The sequence below is a fragment of the Poecilia latipinna genome, unplaced genomic scaffold (assembly GCF_001443285.1).
Source record: "Poecilia latipinna isolate Pla-1442-1.1 unplaced genomic scaffold, P_latipinna-1.0 Scaffold1032, whole genome shotgun sequence".
Lineage (NCBI taxonomy): Eukaryota > Metazoa > Chordata > Actinopteri > Cyprinodontiformes > Poeciliidae > Poecilia > Poecilia latipinna.
In genome coordinates, this window is record NW_015113648.1 from 205013 (window position 1) to 223192 (window position 18180).

The following is an 18180-nucleotide window of genomic DNA, read 5'->3' on the forward strand; positions in this document are numbered from 1 at the left end:
CTTCAAGGGTGGTTTTCCACAGCCCCATCGAGTTTGCAATGAAGGCTCTTTGAGTCGATAACCTGTCTCTCTACAACATGGAAGCTCATGTCAGGCATCATAGCAGCTAAGATCAGCGGGCACATGGATAAATACATGACCACGGCACAGAAGGGCATCGGCACCTTGATGAAAAATGGGCTGTGAAACCCTTCTATAAAATATTTATTTAACTCCTTTGTAGTGTTTATCATATTTATCAATGTTTTTGGCAGTTTTGGGGAGAAGTTTGATACAACTAGATTTATTAAATGATATAATGTTCAGGTTAGACCTTTCTGCATGACTTGGTTAAACAAATTATTTTGAATTATAGCAAGAGAGAAGCAGCAATTTATTCCCTGTTTTTAAAAACTCTGTTCTGTAGAAATCTAGTTGACACATGACATCATTGTTAATTTTAATGTATTCAATTCAGAATATTCAGTATTACTTGAGAAACTCATTCAAATAGTTAAAACATTTGTGAATTTTGATTTAGCCTCTTTTATATTTTGCTGAAGCCCAGAACTGAAAAATTTCTCAATAGATTCGATTAACTCACAATTTGCTTGAATAGAGTAATTCCATGCATCTCCCCCTGTTTCTGTATTGAAACACTGTATAGTGTTTCGGTACAGAAACTCCTAAAAAAGTCACGCAAATCATTTAGCCCAAATTTGCTTTCATTGCTAACTGTAACAGTTGGATGTAATTTAACCAGGGTGTTTACACCTCAGTGAAAGAATTTAATAGTTGATCGAAAATATGTGCAGTAAACCCATAATTTGGTTGAGTAATTTTCCGAAGAGTAGATTTTCCTAAGATTTGAAATGGATTCCAAATAAACTTAAATCATAACTTGAAATAATAGTCGTCTTAATTGTAGCCACTGTAATTTTAGTCAACTAGAACTTAGACTATCCTCTTTTGCATTTAAAGTGTGGTCGGATGTGCTTTTGTAAATCAGGAAATTAACAATTTTATTGTACTTTTATCCTGTTTCAATTGTTGTCCTGGTGGAGGAGAGAAACATATTAGCCAGATGTTGGACAATCAGAGTTATAATCATTCAGGCAAACAATATTTCTGTAAACTGCAGAGAGTTCTAACACCCTGCTGCACCGTAAAACTTATTCTGGGGGTCAAAGAGCAGAGGTCAGAGTGCAAAGGCAGTAGATAATGAATTTGCTGTAAATAAACTTAAGGTGAGAAAAAGTGGCATCACACAATTCAAAAATTCTAGAAAAATCATTAAGAGCTACAAGGTTTTGTTGGCAGCCATTTTGTCTCCAACCTGTAGACTGAGGGAAATCCCAGGACCAACCATGGCAACAAACAGGACCGCCTCCGAGTCTCAGTCCAACTTTACATGTGATGTTCCATTTGCCCCATCAGAATCTGTCCAAGGCAGCATTCAGTCCCGCTGTGCAGAAAAATCTGGACAAAGTAATAAAATAATCATTAAAAAGGTCCATCCTGTATTTACTCAAGTTGTGTCTGAAATAGTTTTTTAAAGCACTGTATGCCCATGGGAAACAGGAAGTCAGGGATTACTAATTTAAGTTTTCTAAACATGTAGTATAAACTGCAAGTTTATAAACTATAAAAAATGTTCTCCCTTTGTATGTTAATAATCTTAGCAAACAACACCAATCAGTTGTTCCTTCATTATCTTTAGAGTTGACGGGAATCTATGCAGACAACAACTGTGTCAAGATTGTGTTGCATCTCTTGAGCTGGGTTCTTATGAGTTAATCATACTCTGCCCTTTTAAGTTTCGTGAGCATGATTGCTCAAGTCTTGTGGTAAACTTTGTATAAACAAGTCACAGCACTAGTTGTATAATTTGCTACTCTCTCTCTGCCTTTCTCTTTGTCAAGGTGTGAGATAAATGGGATTTAGAACTATCAAAATAAAGTGAGTGACAATAAAAACCTTCTCAACTTTTTCCCTTCAGAGTTTTCTCCACTAATCAATGGAAAACTGTCTCAGGTTTGTCACCTCTGTGCCTATTACCATTTATTTAACCTTTTTTATGTGAGTTAACTATATATATTGTGCAGCTTGTCAACCTATGTTGTTTGCTGCTTTGCTGCAAACCACATTTTTACACTTAAAAGTGAAAATCTGAGTCTTTAATCCTTAGTCAAAAAAAAGAGGGCACCTCTCAAAATGTTGAACTTTACATTTATTGGATGAGTAACCACAACTGTGCGGTTTCAGGGTAACCTCAGCAATAAAGTCGTTTCACACTCAGCACATTTTTTGCTATGATTTGCACTCACCGAGTCCTTACGTTGTGTCAGGGGAGAGGAAAATAAAGCAAAAGGGCAAGAGAAAAATAGGTTTTAAATTAGTAACAATAAACAGAGCAGGAAAATTAAACTACTTTAAACCCTAATTTCTGTTTTTACATGAAGAGCCTTGTCATGGGTTGTTCTATCAGGTCTGTGTGTCTATCATGGTTAGTGAAATGTCTTTTGTGGGTAGTTCAAATGGTCATTAATCAATGAGTTACAGTAATGATTGATCAAATAGGAGAGTGTTCGTATCTCTGAGTGCACAAATGTTCTGTAAAACTAGAGAAAAATAAGAACAGCATCATAAAAACAGTTCATTATCAAAGGAGAAACAAGATTTTATGTGACAAGAACATGTTGGCCTTCATCAGGTAAAAGGAAGATTAAATAATTTGTTTTCTTTCAGGGAGGTTTCAGTTTAGCCTGCCACTTATTTCCAAAATGTCTTTGTAGTTTATGCCCCCTTCATTCACATCACTTGATTTTAAGTCTGTAAAACAAAGTGATGTTTATTTGACATTAAAGTTTTAAAACTCGGTATAAAACTTCTTTAAATGTATTAGAGGTTTCTAATACTGAAATGAAAGGAAACTTCTGCTGTTGATTAGACAGTGATACTTTCCCTTTAGAAGATAATCCAAATGGTCATTATAGAACCTGCTTGTGTGCTGTGTGAAAGTGGTTTTACTGGAGGTTTATTGTGGTAAGAAAATGAGCACAAGCAACAGAGATACTACGGTATTGAAAGGTTAGTGGGGCAAAGCCCATTTAAGAGATGGGGGACTGCACGAGCTGCAATTGACACATTCCTAGTGATAAGCCACTCCAGAGCTAGACGAGTCAGAATCGTTTTACCTGTAGAAAGGAGAAAAATTACTGCACTGTTTCTAAGTCCAAAGTTTTCTTTTGAGATGAAAGTAAAGTTTACATTTCATTTGGAAATCAAGATCCAATGGAGAGGCACCAAATCCATATTGCTTGAAGTCCAGTGTGAAGTTTCCACAGTCAGTGATGATTTGGGATACAGGTCATCTGTCCTCTGCTGTTGTAGGGCCACTGTGTTTTCTCAAGTCTGAATTCAGCACACTGCTCTGCCAGGATATCACCATGTTCTGCTGACAGAGATGTTGATTTCAATTTATAGTAGGGTCAGGTGTCAGGTATCACAGTGCTTGGTTTCCAACAATCTGACCTGACCTTTGGTGTCAGACAACAATATTCTTACTCCTCAGACAACAAGTAATATATGGTCAAGAGGAAGATAAGAGGCTTCTGATTCAACAGGCTCAACTATCTATTTCAACTTAGATCAAATGTTCAATTCAGGACCTGCTTTTGTTTTTGGTCTAATTATCAAGCATTTCTACTGCAACAAAGTTGTTTTCTTAGAGTGGAATTAATCATTTTTGGTATTTCCAAAAGGTTGCAAAAGATTCTTTATTTTTCTTTCTCTTCAGTTTCTGTTTTTAAATTCTTAGAAACTTTTGTTTTAATGGTAGTTGTGTTGACTTAAATCTTCACAGATGCCTTTTGAGACTTTATTCAGTAAGTCTGTTAATGTTTTGTATGCACAAATCTAATTTTGTCAGCTTCTATTCAGTGAAAATTGTGTGCACCCCCAACTGTGACCCCATGTTGAGAATCCCTGTTGGAGGATGTATTTTTGTGGAAGTTGTTAAACAACTGGACTCACTTTCATCTCTACATCAGGTTGCAGTTAGAATGGGCTAACTTCACTATACAGATACAAAATAGTCATTTTCTTTGGAATCAAGTTTCATCATATCCCATGCCAAGACATATGTCTGTAATTATCTGTAACATCACTGAAGATACCAACACTTGAAAGAGAATTTCAACTATCAGTTTGTTTTAGCAGAAACTTTAGCAGTTTTTCTAAAGGTCTGCTAATACCAAAACCATCAGATGGGAATGTCCTTTATCCATTTCTGAGTGATGTATTTTTAGCTGAGCAGATGACCTTTCCAAGGTTTTTAGAGTCTGGAGTTTTGGGACACGCAAAGGTATTCAGGCATTCAGACGACGTACTCACTGTGCTGAGTCTTTTTTGTCAAGGGATTGTTTCTTTGGATTCTTCACTGGCAGCTGTGTCTCTGCAAATGTGATGTTGATCTGTTTAACTCTGGAATCACAGATGTGTTGCTCAACTTTATCTCCTGTTTATCTTGACAGCCAATAAGTGTCACAATGTTGACACTCTTTTGGCATGCAATTGCAGCTTTTGACTTGATCTATCAGATTTTGTGCTGTGAATTCCCAGAACAAGCATTCAAACCAAAAGGTTTTACAGGTTGTCATTGACTCTCGAATATGTGGATTTGGATGTACTTTAAGTGCATTTGTTTCACACATAGGTGTGAGGAATTTATTTCATCTGGGAAATTAAACATTAAACATTTTATTGTTTTTTCATCAGGTTCTTGTTTTTTTATGGGGGTTTCTCCTGGGTTTATAGTTGTGATCATTATGTGTTTTATTTGTTTTGATTAAACAAGCCTTGTGTGTGTTTTATTTTAGATTTGTCTGTTCTTACTTACTTAAGATATAACATTAATTTCATTTCTTGTGTTTGTAAATGTATGTTTCCCAGCTCCACTGTCAGTGTTTACTTCCCCTTGCTCCACTGTGTCACCTTTCTCTCTCTTCCTCAGCCTGCCTTCTCCTCTACCTTCTCAGCTGCACTCAGTAATGAGTCCTGGTCCATTTTTCCAGCAATCACAATCCTGATATTTACCTTCTTCTCTTTGTCTCACACCTTACTTAATTGTATTACCCGGTCTCTGTGTACCCTGGCTCTCTGCTTTCTCCCCCCCCCAGTTTGTAAGTTGTGTTTTATCTTCTTTAATAAAAATCCTTTTCATCATTTACCTCTTGGATCCCAGCTTGCATTTTCGTCTACTTTAGACAAACAACTGAACTTTTCTGTCATGTAATTCTCACCAAGGAAATCAATACAAATAAGGGTGTGTGTTACTGTAAGTGTAATAATGTGAAATGATACAGAAAATAAGCATGAAACTCATGAAACTCACAAAAGGCATAGCTAGCCAAATAAATGGCTAAAAAGTCCAAGTCTAAAAAGCAGAATTGAAAAAGCAATTCTACTACTTATCAGGCTAGTTTCTAACTATCCTAACTGATGGCCTATAAAAAGCTTTTTCATCACCATGTCATATAATCCAAATCCAATAGTGGGTGCAATCAAAGTGCTCTCTCAAGCAAATTCATTGTTGTAAAGCCACAAGTTTGCAACCAATAAATCAATTTTTAGGCATTTCTAGGTCCAAAATCTGGAAGTTGAAAGATTGCCTTACAGAGGAGTTTGAATAAAAGTCTTAAAGGCTCTCCAAGACCTAATGACCACTGACAGAGTTCTTCAGAAAGTCCTGGAGTTGTGCAGTTTTTCCATTAAAATTAAGTAATGCACTCAGATGCAATGGCTTCTATGAATAATATAGTTTGGCCAGATTAAATCAAAATCTAATTCTGTAATTTCTCAACTCCTGTTCAAAGGAGAAATCGCCCCGTTCAACACCCTTTAAAGCAAGGGAAGTTTGGAGGTGGGTACATCATGATGTGGTTTGTTGTTCTGCATATGATAATGGCAGATTTAATGTGATTGAAAACAAGTGGACGGGGAAAAAAATGCTAATACAGTCCTCATACGGATCAGATAGTAAAACCAGAGTGGATTCTTCAGCAAGATAATGATGCCAAATCCACAGCCAAGTCAATTCTCAGTTGGTTTCAGAGGAAGAAAATAAAGCTACTTGTCAGTCACCCCAGAATGCAATGTAAGATACCATGAAAAGGCAGATTAATAGACCATATTAGGCAATAGCAACACATCAAGTTTCTCCATACAGGTGGAATCTTGAAGATACCGTTGATGTTTTTTTTTTTTTTTTTTTTTTTTTAAAAGGACTTTTCTATTAAGTATTAAATAAATATTATCATGCTCTTATATTTTATTACAAATATCTTAATTTATGGACTAATATGTTTTGATTTGTTTGTGTATGCGGATTACCAAGGTTGTTACTGACATCTGGAATAAATTTCATGTCATTAGGGTCAATAGAAATATATTCACCAGGAAAAACCTTGACATATTCAATCCATTTTCACCACAGTATATGTGCTTATTGTTCTTATTGCTTCCTTTATCACTTGTTTTAGTGTTTAATGAAGTTCTAACCATTTCATTTAGTTTGAACAGATGGGGACATGCATCAGTTTTTTTTTTTTTTTTTTTTCTGTATATCATGATATCATATCCAGATGGTATTTTAGCAGTGCAGAACAGGCTGAGCAGCAGCAGCTAGACTGTCACGTTAAATTTTATCTCAAGTGAAAAGTTCAAGGCAAAGAGTGGATTTCTCTGGCTCAAAGGGAAAAAATAAAAATACTTCCATTTGTTCTGTTATATAAGAGGAAATTCTCTCTCCTTGTATTTGCCGGAGCAACCAGCAATCTCTTAAGAGATCGTGTAGCTTATCAAGCAGCATCTAAAATGTACAAGGAATGTGGTTTAAAAATAGATGATAAATATTGCCAGGCTGCTCCTTCTAATCTTGATTGTTTCCTCATAACCACAATCTGCAATGATTTGCTTCATCAATGTTAGGATTTGCAATACCTGCTATAATTTTTCATGTAATGTAGGCTGATTGCTAAATTGCCCACATTATTTCTGTCAACATGTAGCAAGTAATAATTCTCTCAAGTGTGTTTTTTTTTATTTTATGTTATTAAGATAGATGGGGCACATGTTGTTCTCATATCCTTGCCAGGTCCACAAAGCTGTAACTTTTAAACAGATCTTTTCATGTGACAAAGTTTTAGGATGCATGACTTTGCCAGTAATGAACAGACTGAATGTTCTGTCAACATTTGGAAAATACAGAAAAAGAATTTAGGCAGAGTCACTCCTGCTGACGAAGCGTCTAATTTTATTGATGGTTTTGTGCAAATATTCTGTTCATTTGAGGTTTTACATGACACTTAGCCAAAACCGATGTCAGTGTCTCGCATGCAGAAAAAGTGCCAAAGCCATAAACCTTTGGAATAATTTGAAACACCATATAATAAGAAGAATTTGGAGAATGATGTGAACATTTTCTTTCAAAAGGTTTTGATTATGATTTCATAGATTATAATTTTGTCATACTATTTTAAAATTAATGGTATGGAATTAATGGTAATTAAGCTAGTAAATAGTTTAATTTCCATTTAAATTATTTGATACATTTTCTCAGATCTCAGATGCTTGGTTAGCTTGTGAAGTGCTTTGTGTAGATATTTTAATAGAAAGTCATTTATGTTTTCATATGCATTGCATTATAATACTTACATCTGGTTACAGCTGATGGAAAATAGTCATTTTTACCTAGAGATTCAGAATAGTTTAGCCTTTCTTTGTAACCATGTTTTCAACTTTTCATATTTTATTGACTACAATTATAATTAGCTTTAACAAAGCCATATTTTTTATTTCTATCAACACATAATATTTGGACTTAATAATCATAATATGTATGTCAATCTACCCATCCATCCAATGTATTTTTCTACTGTGTAGCATTTCTTATGAGGTAAAATCATTTCTTTCTTTACTTTTGAAATTCTGTGATGGTGACAAAATTGGTTGTTGATATTTTGATTGATACATATCAGAAAATAAGAGGACTCTATATAGAGAGTTTTTGTTTAACCAACTCTATAAAACTCAATTCATTCAAGTTGAAAACACTATTTGTTACAGAAAAAAATAATTTCCTAAGTACTTTATAGAGTTTCCTTTTAGATCCAGTGTAAAAACATTGATTTGGTGGAAACAGTTGTTTGAAGCTACAAAAAACATTGTCTGATGTGTGGAATGCAGACATGTTTTTGTGTATAAATGGTCACACAAATAAGCCTCTATGTGGATTGCTTGTGTTGTCTCACAGCTGTGTTTATGTGTGTGAAATCTTTTAGACATGTAATTGTTAGAAATAAGAACATGCTTGTCCAAATTGGTTCTGAACCTTTTCATCCTGATCTGATTTCTGCTTTAAATAAATTCAGTGGACTCCACCACTTTGAGTTGTGTGTCAGCAGGAATTATCAAGTTCTGGTTAAGACAAACTGGGGCCAGGCTGGTTCATCGTGTTGTTTCAGAGCAGAGCCTCTGTTTATAAGGTGATTAAAGTGCTTATGCTTCACCCCAGGCGACTGAGGTCAGACTAGCTTATGTCTAGATTTCAAGCGGCTGGTGTAAAGTGATCCGTATCACTGGCAAAATGAAATAACCTTTAGGGTGAGAAAAGGCACAGGTGGCAAAATAAACAGATTTTCTGTGATGTTCCGAACACTGAACAAGTGCAGGGCTTTCTGTCTGAAAGTAAATGTCAGTCACAACGTGCCCTTCCTGAGCGTGCGGATGTGTGACCTTGCAAACATGCGGCTCATTGATATTCTTGGAGAAAAGTGTCATGAAGGCATTTGGGAAATCTTTCCCTCTTGTTCTTTAACTTATGAATATCAATGAAAACCACATGTGTTTTGAGTTTGTTTGCTCATTAACATGAAGTAGATGATTAAACAGGATTTTATTTTTAGCTATTGTTTGCAAAGGTTCAGAAGCTCTGGATATTACAGTTTGGTTTCTTTATTTTTATTTTTTTGTTTGTTTGTATTTTTTGTTTTCTGCTTTTGTTGTTGTGGTTCTGACATGAAATGTTTCTCAATTTTAACCCCCCGGTGTGATGTTTAGTTCATTGACTGCAAACATATTGATACTGGTAAATATTTTAAATTTTGTGACATGAAGACAGCAAATTTCTATTTTTTTAATAGAAATGTTTTATGTAGTGGCAGTGCAGTGGGGCCATTCTCTTTTTGTTTTTGGATGATTGGTTGATTAACTTCTGCATAACTTTGTGCTGTCTTTATTCATTTGTTTTGTCCTCTAACAAACCTTTGAGGCATTTGAAGCTGTATCTATGTTGAAATCAAATTGTATACAGACTCTCTGCTAATTAAAGACCTTTTGGTTTAGGCTAAAATAATTTTAGGCTAAAAAAATTAGCTTCATAATTTTGCTAACTTGACAAGTTTCTTGTTTTGTGGTCTTTCTGTAATGTATAAAGTATATTTTTTCAGGGTGCACTAGTGTTTAATTAGTTGCTTGATGCACTGACCTTCACACCAGTTTTAATCATGCTGTTGTTTTACTATCATGTACAGGTCATGTTGCTACTGTCTCATTTCTGTTTAATTTAGACATATGTGTGTGTGTCATATATGTGCAGAAGGTTAGCCAAAGGGTAATAGTGATTTAAAATTAAATCAGTTATTGCCAATAAAAAGATCCAGCCTAATAAAATTAAAAGATAGTGCTATTATTGCATTAAAAAAGTTCTGTAACTTGCAAAGTAATCAAGCCAATTTAAAGTTGTCTTTGTAGTGATCTATTGAGAAACAGCACAATGCTGTAAGAACATATCAAAGATACTATTTATCTGAGTAATAATGTAATAAACGCAAAGTCCGACAAAAATGTACTTCCCCCACAGATTTGGATCCAATTTCCCTGGGATGCTTTTGTCTCTTTTGTGATCTTTTGGAAGCGGATATAGATGTTTGTTTTCATCTTGATTTTTAAGCTAACCTTGTTTGTTTTTGCTAAGTTGATTATTTGCTAAAAGTGCATTCAGTCCTCAGGGGGATGATGCTGACCTAGAAAGAGTGGGTCACACATTCAAAGTCAACTCTGGCTTGTGGTCCACATGTATAATACTTTCTTACTGCTATATGCTGAGCAATAATAACATTAAACACAGAACATGAAAAGCTAATGAAACTCCAGGGGTGTAAAGGTGAAATTTAAAAGCTATTGAAAGTTTTGGCTACAGTGATGTCACTGGGCATCGGAGCACTCAGCACTTTGGCTGGTCTAATTATCTTCCCTACAAATTACATATTCTGTCTTACTTACTCTTATGGAGCATTATGTCTTTCAATTAAAGTGACTGTTCAATTATTTATATGATGCTATGTGACTTTGTCTATGCTGCAGTCATCTGCAAGCACGTGTGGGTGTGAGTGAACTTCGACAATTTTCACCTTTTGAAATTAAAAAGTAGCAGTACACAACCTCCACTCATACTGTCATATCGACACTTGTATTTGTTAAATAACAGCTCCACCACCTTTATTCCTGCAGCTACTCTGCAGAATCGCAGTAATTTAATGACATTTAAATGTCTTCTTGTTGTAAAATCTTAATGAATGGTGCTATTTTCATTAGTGCTGTTAAATAAAGCTGTTTAGTATTTACAGTTTATTCAAAGACTATCACTGCACTTTAATAGTGATGATTAGTGATGACTTCAGAGGTCGATTGGATTCTTTCATGATGTGTTAAAGCAGCACCTGTTAGCACTTTTCTGCTGGACTGAGTTCAAACAAAATTATTGAAGTTCCTGATGATATGACTCATGGCGATAAATACTGCAATAAATGATTTAATGGAAAGAACTAATGGTAAGTAAAGTATTCGACAAAGTAAAAAATTTCCGTATATGTTGTTTCTATGTTTGATATGTCCAATCCGCAATTTTAGAACAACAAGAAAAAGCTTCTGTATTTCAATTAAAGGTGTAAAGTTATGGAACAAATTACATAAAGATTTAAAACAAAGCAATAGTTTAACACAATTCAAAAGAAAGTACAAAGAGGTAATTTTCAATAGATACACATACGGGTGACAGAAAGCAATAAGGTGTGTATTGCAGATAACTTGGTGTAAGGGTTTAGAAAGACAAACCAGCATAAAATGGGAAAATGTATAGGTAAATATTAGTAACTGTTACTTCTGACTGCCACTTTGATTTTGATTTTTTTAATGACAGTAGGACTCTAAAGTTTCAAGTGTTTAGGGGGTAGGAGTTTATAAGTTCTCACTTCTTCCTACCCCATTTTGAGCATGATATGTTAACTGAAACAAAAAATCTGTATTTTCTCATCTTTTTTATGCACTTCTTGTTACTGTGCACTATTTTATTTTTATATTTGTATCATGTTCGAATAAAATTTCATTTCATTTCATTTCAATGAAAATGTTTCAAACAAATGCTAATATCATGAAAAAAGACAAAGAGAGCAAATATAAACATTAGTTTCAGATGGTTAAGGTGCATAATCTATCCACACCAATCAAACCACTTTTCAAAAACCAAAAATTAAATGATTAACTACCTTTTTCATTGTATTTATCAAACCACACCCAGGTATGAACAATCCCCTAAACAAAAGTAGGCCAAAATATCTTAAAAAGCAGTGCATCATGCGACTCAGCAACAAACAAATTTAATCTAAGAGCAGATTGACAATTGATCATTTCACATAAAATGCCCCCAACACTGGGGCATTTTAATGATACATTACAGCCCAGTGACTGGAAAATGCACCAACAAATCCTCATTTTGGTCTCTCCTGGCTATGATTTCCTAATGGAGGAAAAATAACTATTATCACTCAACACAGTCAGCTGTAACCACAAATAAATAAGCATAAATCATTGTAATGCAAGAAAATGTATAAGTATACGCAATAATATGGGCAGATTTGAAGGAAGTCCTAATTAATTATTTTGATTGAATCACTTCCTTTCTCAAAGTGCAGGAGGATATTGCCAATCCAGGCTGGTAAAGGAGCACAAGAGCATAAAGACCTAAAACCCTCAAAGCTGCTCACTCTTTCAACTCAAGCTTAATCTTCTTTTACACTTTGTTGTAACCTTCAAGAATATCATCATTGGTGCTCACAGCTTTGTATATATAAGGATCAATATAGGTTCAGATTTCAACTGCATGCCTTCTCGCTCAAGGAAAAGGTCCTTTAGGCCACAATAATTATTCATTGTCATTCTACAATTGCTCAATTAAATGAAACATAATTACTCACCTGGAAATGTCAGCTCATCAGCTGACAAGTAATTGGATCTGCTAATTTGTCATGATTGACGACAGTTTTATTTCTAGAGTTGGTGTTATGCCTGCTCAAAATTTAATCGGTGGCAACCACTGTGCCAAACTAAACAAGCTGTCAATCTCGGTATGTTTTCACAGTATGGTATGTGTAATTTCTGTAACATGTAACAGGATTTAAAAAAAAGCTCTGTTCTTAACACGACTACCTGCTGAGCTCCTTGTCAAATAAGGAGATCTGACACACAATTGATCCCCTCCCCCCCCCTTTTTTTAAGCAGAGAATTTACTTAAAATTCTCTGCATGTGTTTGCTCTGTCTTTGATCAGGCATTCACAACACAGAGCTCTTAATGCAGAAGCTTACAAGGATATTTTAATAGTCTCATCTCAGCACCAAGGGCCTGGAGTTTTAGGCTGAAAATACTAAAGGTTGTTTCATTTCTTCTTTAATCTCTGAGATTAAAAAATTACAAAACATAAACACATGAAAGCCAGCAGAAACTTGAATGGAACCATCAGGCTCCGGTGTGATAGTGCTTGTCTTTACTGTCTGGTCATATTTCTCTTTGTAAATATTTCCAGTAAAGCAAATTTGATATCTTACAGGAGGAAATGCTGCAAGGGCTTCAAGTTTGTAATGGGCCAGTGCATTCCTGAAGGTAGGAAAAACAGTTTGGATGTCACTTTTCAGGATCCTGCCAAACATATCCTAGGTTTTTGGGTTTATTAGTGTCTGATCATTTTCAGTATCTTCTGTTACTTGCTTTAAAGTTGTAATAAAGCTGTATTTTGTCATCCTATCATCCTTTCATTCTAGATTATGATGTGTGTGCTGGCGCCCCCTGTGAGCAGCAGTGCACAGACCATTTTGGCCGCGTAGTGTGTACTTGTTACTTGGGTTACCGTTATGACCGTGAACGCCACAGAAACCGGGAGAAGCCCTACTGTCTGGGTAAGATCTAACTATGCATAGCAAAAATAATAAAGGTTGATGTTTGATNAACAGCAATAAACCAACCATTCAACACTCACTGATACTGTAATACAAACTGCCTGTCTTTTAGTCAGGATGTTCTGAAGCCATTAGTGTCTAGGGAATTTTGGTGTTAAATGCAGAGCTAAAATCAATGTGCATGATTCTGTAATAGGTCTCATTATTGTCTAAATGAGTGAACACTTTGCACTGTGGTTTATAATGCATCCTTCTTGAGGCATTTTTGGAGATAAACAATCTGGTCAAATTTAGCAGTGCAGGGAGATTGACCCTAATGTGGGGTTTAACAGCTCTTAAAATATGTAATTGTAACAGCAGGAGAGTGACACTGTAGTAGTCGATAAGGCATGACTAGATCTTTTGATTTTTTTTTTTTTTTTTTGCTATCCAATTTCTTATGGAGGATTTTGTATCACATCCAACTTTTTTACTTTGTGATTGTAAGGATTTGTTTTCTTATCTCAAGAATAAAGAATGTCTTTAAAAACATTGCTTCACTGTAACAAAATATGAAGTTGCCTAATATTAAACATCAACTGAGTGTTAATAAATTTATTTGGTGTTATCTGTCCAATATTTGCTTAGTTTTGCATGAAAAACATTACAAATCGGGAAATATGTTACTGTTTCAAATGCTTTGAAATCCCCTGAGTTGGATTTTTTTATATGCCTTAAAGTTCAGAAATTCCTACTCTATTCAAACACTCTTCCCTAAATTTCAATACTTAAAAAAAAATCTAAGTTGCAAAGTTAAAGTAACGTATTTTCATAGCATTTTGTTTTGCTGAATGCAAGCACGTTGAGTGGACGTATTTTAGTCAACATTTTCTTTTCATTTGCTGGCTAACTCCATTCTTACACTTCAACACACAGACATTGATGAATGTGCTGACAAAAACATGAGCGCCTGCTCTCAGATCTGCATCAACACCGCGGGAAGCTTTAGGTGTGAGTGTGAGAAAGGCTATTTCCTAGAAGACGATGGGAAGACTTGCACCAAAGGGGAGAGAGGTGAGCGTACACATCTTCTCATTATTCACATCAAACAGCAATGTGGAGAAGACTTCACAGTGTTTTTGGAGGGCGATGGAGAAAGAGCTGGGAGGGGGCACTACAAACATAGACACCTGGTAGTCATTAGACGTCACTGCCTCTTGTGCATGTCAAAACAGTTCAGCCACCCAAACACGCAGCTGGCTCTTTGACTCCTGGTCTTCTCATTTTGCTGGATACATGTGAAGGAAACACAAAACGTCCAGGCGATAAAAACATCTTTTCTGCCCCAGATTTTCTTGCCAATGAAGCAGTGAAGGCCTGCAGATTTGCTACTTCCTCCCAGGAGAGTGTCTTCCATTACCTACTATAACATTTCAGAACATGCTAAGCAGTGCAAAAATGTGGTGCGTGAAATTATGACCGCGCTTCGTGTCCTGCTGCTTCGTAATTTAGGGGAGCGAAATCACATTCAGACATTGGCACTCATCCGTTGTACAGACAAACTCAGTTAGTTAAGATGAACAATGTTTAAGCACCCCGGAAAGCAACAGCCTATGCTTGTCTTGCGCAAAATGGAAATGTTAATTTTAATATGTGAACATTCTTCTGTCGAAGTTTTTATTTTGATTTAGTGTAGAGTAGCTACAGTTGGGGTTGGAGTTTCAGGAAGGTGGCAGCAGTGAAAAAACTGGGGGTAAGAGTTTAAGACTGCAATTTTTCATCTTTATTCAGATGTTTCTAGATATTTTTTAACTTCTTGAGTGAACTCATCTGGCTACATTTTTATGAAATGTTTTTTTGTTATACGTTTTTTTATACATTATATGATTTTTCCATGTCCGTGTTTCCATGTCCAAGTAACTCAAGTATTTTATTTTATTTTTTTTCCAATTTCCCAGCAGTTCATCTCTTTGAGAAATGTGATAATTTAATGAATGCTGGAACTTGCTCTGCCACATGTGAAGACTTCCTCCAGATCAAGATGGCTGTGCTGCAGCTTAAGCAGAAGGTATGGGACAAGAGAACAAAAACATTTGTCTGGCAAAAGTAAAAATGTAAGTCTATTTTTTTTCTTCATCCACTACGTCAGCAAATGTTTTGCAATACACTTTAGAGTTAGTGGCCAAAAAAGCTCAGAAGAAAAAAAAAAACCTGTTAAGGATTTTGATTTAGCTGTAGCATACTCCCAACAGTATTGCAGAAATTACTGCAGGTACATATTAACAACTCTCATGAGGTCCATCAATGCAGTTTATAACCTAATAAAAAGAAAACACTTTTAAAAAAATCCTTGGCGAATAGCAGGCTGATGCATTGCTCCTACACGAGTTGGGTGTAAGTTGATACAAAAGTCAGCTGTAGCGTTAACATGTCCATCTGTGATACTACAGACGTCTGAACTTTTCTAAGGATGTGTCTGTCAGTAGCAGCGTTCAACACTCAGTACTATAACATGTGATGTATTGCTTCCAGCTGTGTGGTCTTTCCGTGCTGCGTATATACGGTTCAGCATATATTAAGAAAACATCATGAAAAATGTTGTCTTTGCTGATTACTATGTAAGTTTACAACATAAAGCTGAAGGGTATTATTATATGGTAATAATTACAGGGACATTAGAATACACATTTTAAAACATCAGTTTGTCCGCTCACATCTTTCAAAGTCATCTGATTTCAACGAGTAAGCCGCAACTTCACCCATTTTGTGTGTGTATCCTTGTGGGGAGCAACAAATGCAAGTTTATTTCTATATGTTAAAATAAAGTCCAAACGTTTTTAATTTCAGTGATTTAGCTTGTGTCTTTTTTTTCACCATCCTTTTTCCTTCCACTCAACTCTCCATGAGTATGTTTACATCAAGACTTTGTGAACAGCCAGCTTCTTTATGCAAGATTGATTTAATTTATATTTCTGAGAAACTGATTTTGTGTTTGTAGCTGTAACCCATGTTAATCAAAATGAACTTCAGTCATTTTATTTAGAGTCGCCGGCAATTACCAAAGCAGAATGCACAGTAGTGACACAATTTTCTACAGAGTTCCAGTTAAAGCAAAGGTGTGGTGCAGGGTTAGATTAAGTATGCTTTCTAGTGAAGGGGATATGCTATAAAGTGAATTCAAAAAGATATCCCTATAAAGATACGTCTGTAATTTTGTTTCTGTTTGTATTTGAATGCAAACTCACAGCAAACTTCAAAATTTAGCAGCAGTTCTGAATCCTAAAATAAACTCTTACAGCATATCAAGATGTTCTACTTATTACCCAACTGGGACTGCCAAGTCTACAAGATGTTACACAGATCAAAGACGACCATTTCCAAGGATGCTGCTTACAATACAGAGCGGGGACTGTCCCGGTCATGCTGCATAATGCAGATGTGTTGCTTTGCCTCCATCTGTATTGGTCATGGTTTGTTAATGTGGTGCAGCTACAAGATCGACTTTCATCTTTAGGCAGGGTTTATAATTGTAGCAAAAGTTTTACATGATGTTAGGTCTACAGTGTGTAATTTATGAGGGCACAGACCTTTAATATGAAACAATTAAGGACAAAATGCACTTAATATAAGAAACAAATACCCCATCAAGGTATCATATACTCCCTAATCAATTCTTACCACCATTTATTTTTATTATTCTTTAACCACCTCTTTTCTAAGATGGCCTTGCTGTCGAATAGTGCTGACGTCCCTGTGCAGATGATGAATGAGAAAATTATGACATCACCTGTATTTTTACCAGGACCTCCAGGTTCGCCAGGGCCTCCAGGTAAGAATGAATTTGTGTTCAATGTCCAAATGCATCCAAATACATGTGGAAAGTACTTTGCATTCAGAAAAATCACTTGGAGCCATGCAAGCATGTCAGACTAATCTGTTCTGCAAATCCTAACATAAATGTCCAACTGAGATAGTCTATGACATGATTATGTTATAAACAGACCACTTGCTGATCCATTTAGTTTAGCATTTTCCACATTAATACTGTAGCTCTTTAACATCTATAAATCCCGCTCAATTTGACTAGGTTTTTGTTGTAGGATAGCAATCCATCATAAATTATTTTAAAACATTTTGGCAGCTGCACCTTGAAGGCGGTGCAGCCTTAATTTTATTAGGTGTCCAACTAACTTCAATTATAACTCTCCAAGCAAGAAGGCCCTACGTTTAAATCCTGACCTGGGATCTTTCTGCATGGAGCTTGAATCTTCTTCCCATTTCAGTTTTCTCTGAGTACTCCAGTTTCTTCCCAAGGTCCAAACACATGACTGTTAGGCCAGTTGTTTCTCTTATGTGACGTTAAGAGTGAATGTGTGGTTATTTGCCATTACTCTGCGAGGATTAATGTAGAAAATGGATGGTTGGATGAATGTCCTACTAGGTTTTTCTTCACATTTACATCCATTACCATGCTCTAACTCATTCAGAAAAGTTGCAAAGAAGGACTCTGTTTTAATTTAATTATGTCTGTTTATTTGACTGACACAATGGTGTCAGTCAAATAAAGTGTACAAAAAACAGACAGAATTAAATTATGAATATTTCTGTACCAGTCTGTTCTGACCTAGGATCGCCATGAGGTGAAAATAAAGAGAAGCGATGTTCTACATTCAAAATCAACAGATGTCAAATATAACAGAGGAAAATTATTAGCTTAGCTTGTACATGTTGGTTGTTTGCTTAAAATATTAGACAAGTTAGATCCTTGGCTCGGTGGCAGCAAAAATCAACCTTTTTAGGAAAGTGGTAGCAGATGCTTTTTTCCCAGTGATAAATCACAATTGCATGCAGTGTGGGGTTCAGATAAGGGTCAGGGAGCATCCAATGATTTTCACATTGAAGGGCAACTGCTCTTCCTCCCGACCTCCAGC

General features: G+C 35.6%; 1 protein-coding gene across 2 annotated transcripts in view; it reads left to right on the plus strand.

The window, feature by feature from the left end:
- LOC106958941 (collagen and calcium-binding EGF domain-containing protein 1-like) overlaps window positions 1-18134 on the plus strand; it is a 33211-nt gene extending 15077 nt beyond the window's left edge. The window contains exons 3-7 of one of the 2 annotated variants that reach the window (XM_015051130.1): window positions 12925-12977; window positions 13136-13270; window positions 14186-14323; window positions 15211-15317; window positions 16970-18134. In XM_015051130.1, coding sequence (XP_014906616.1) covers window positions 12925-12977; window positions 13136-13270; window positions 14186-14323; window positions 15211-15317; window positions 16970-17182 — 646 coding nt within the window. In that variant the 3' untranslated portion in view covers window positions 17183-18134. Of the gene's footprint in view, window positions 1-12924; window positions 12978-13135; window positions 13271-14185; window positions 14324-15207; window positions 15318-16969 lie in introns of both variants that reach the window. The other variant, XM_015051129.1, reaches the window with a different exon arrangement.
- The last annotated feature ends 46 nt before the right edge of the window (window positions 18135-18180 follow it).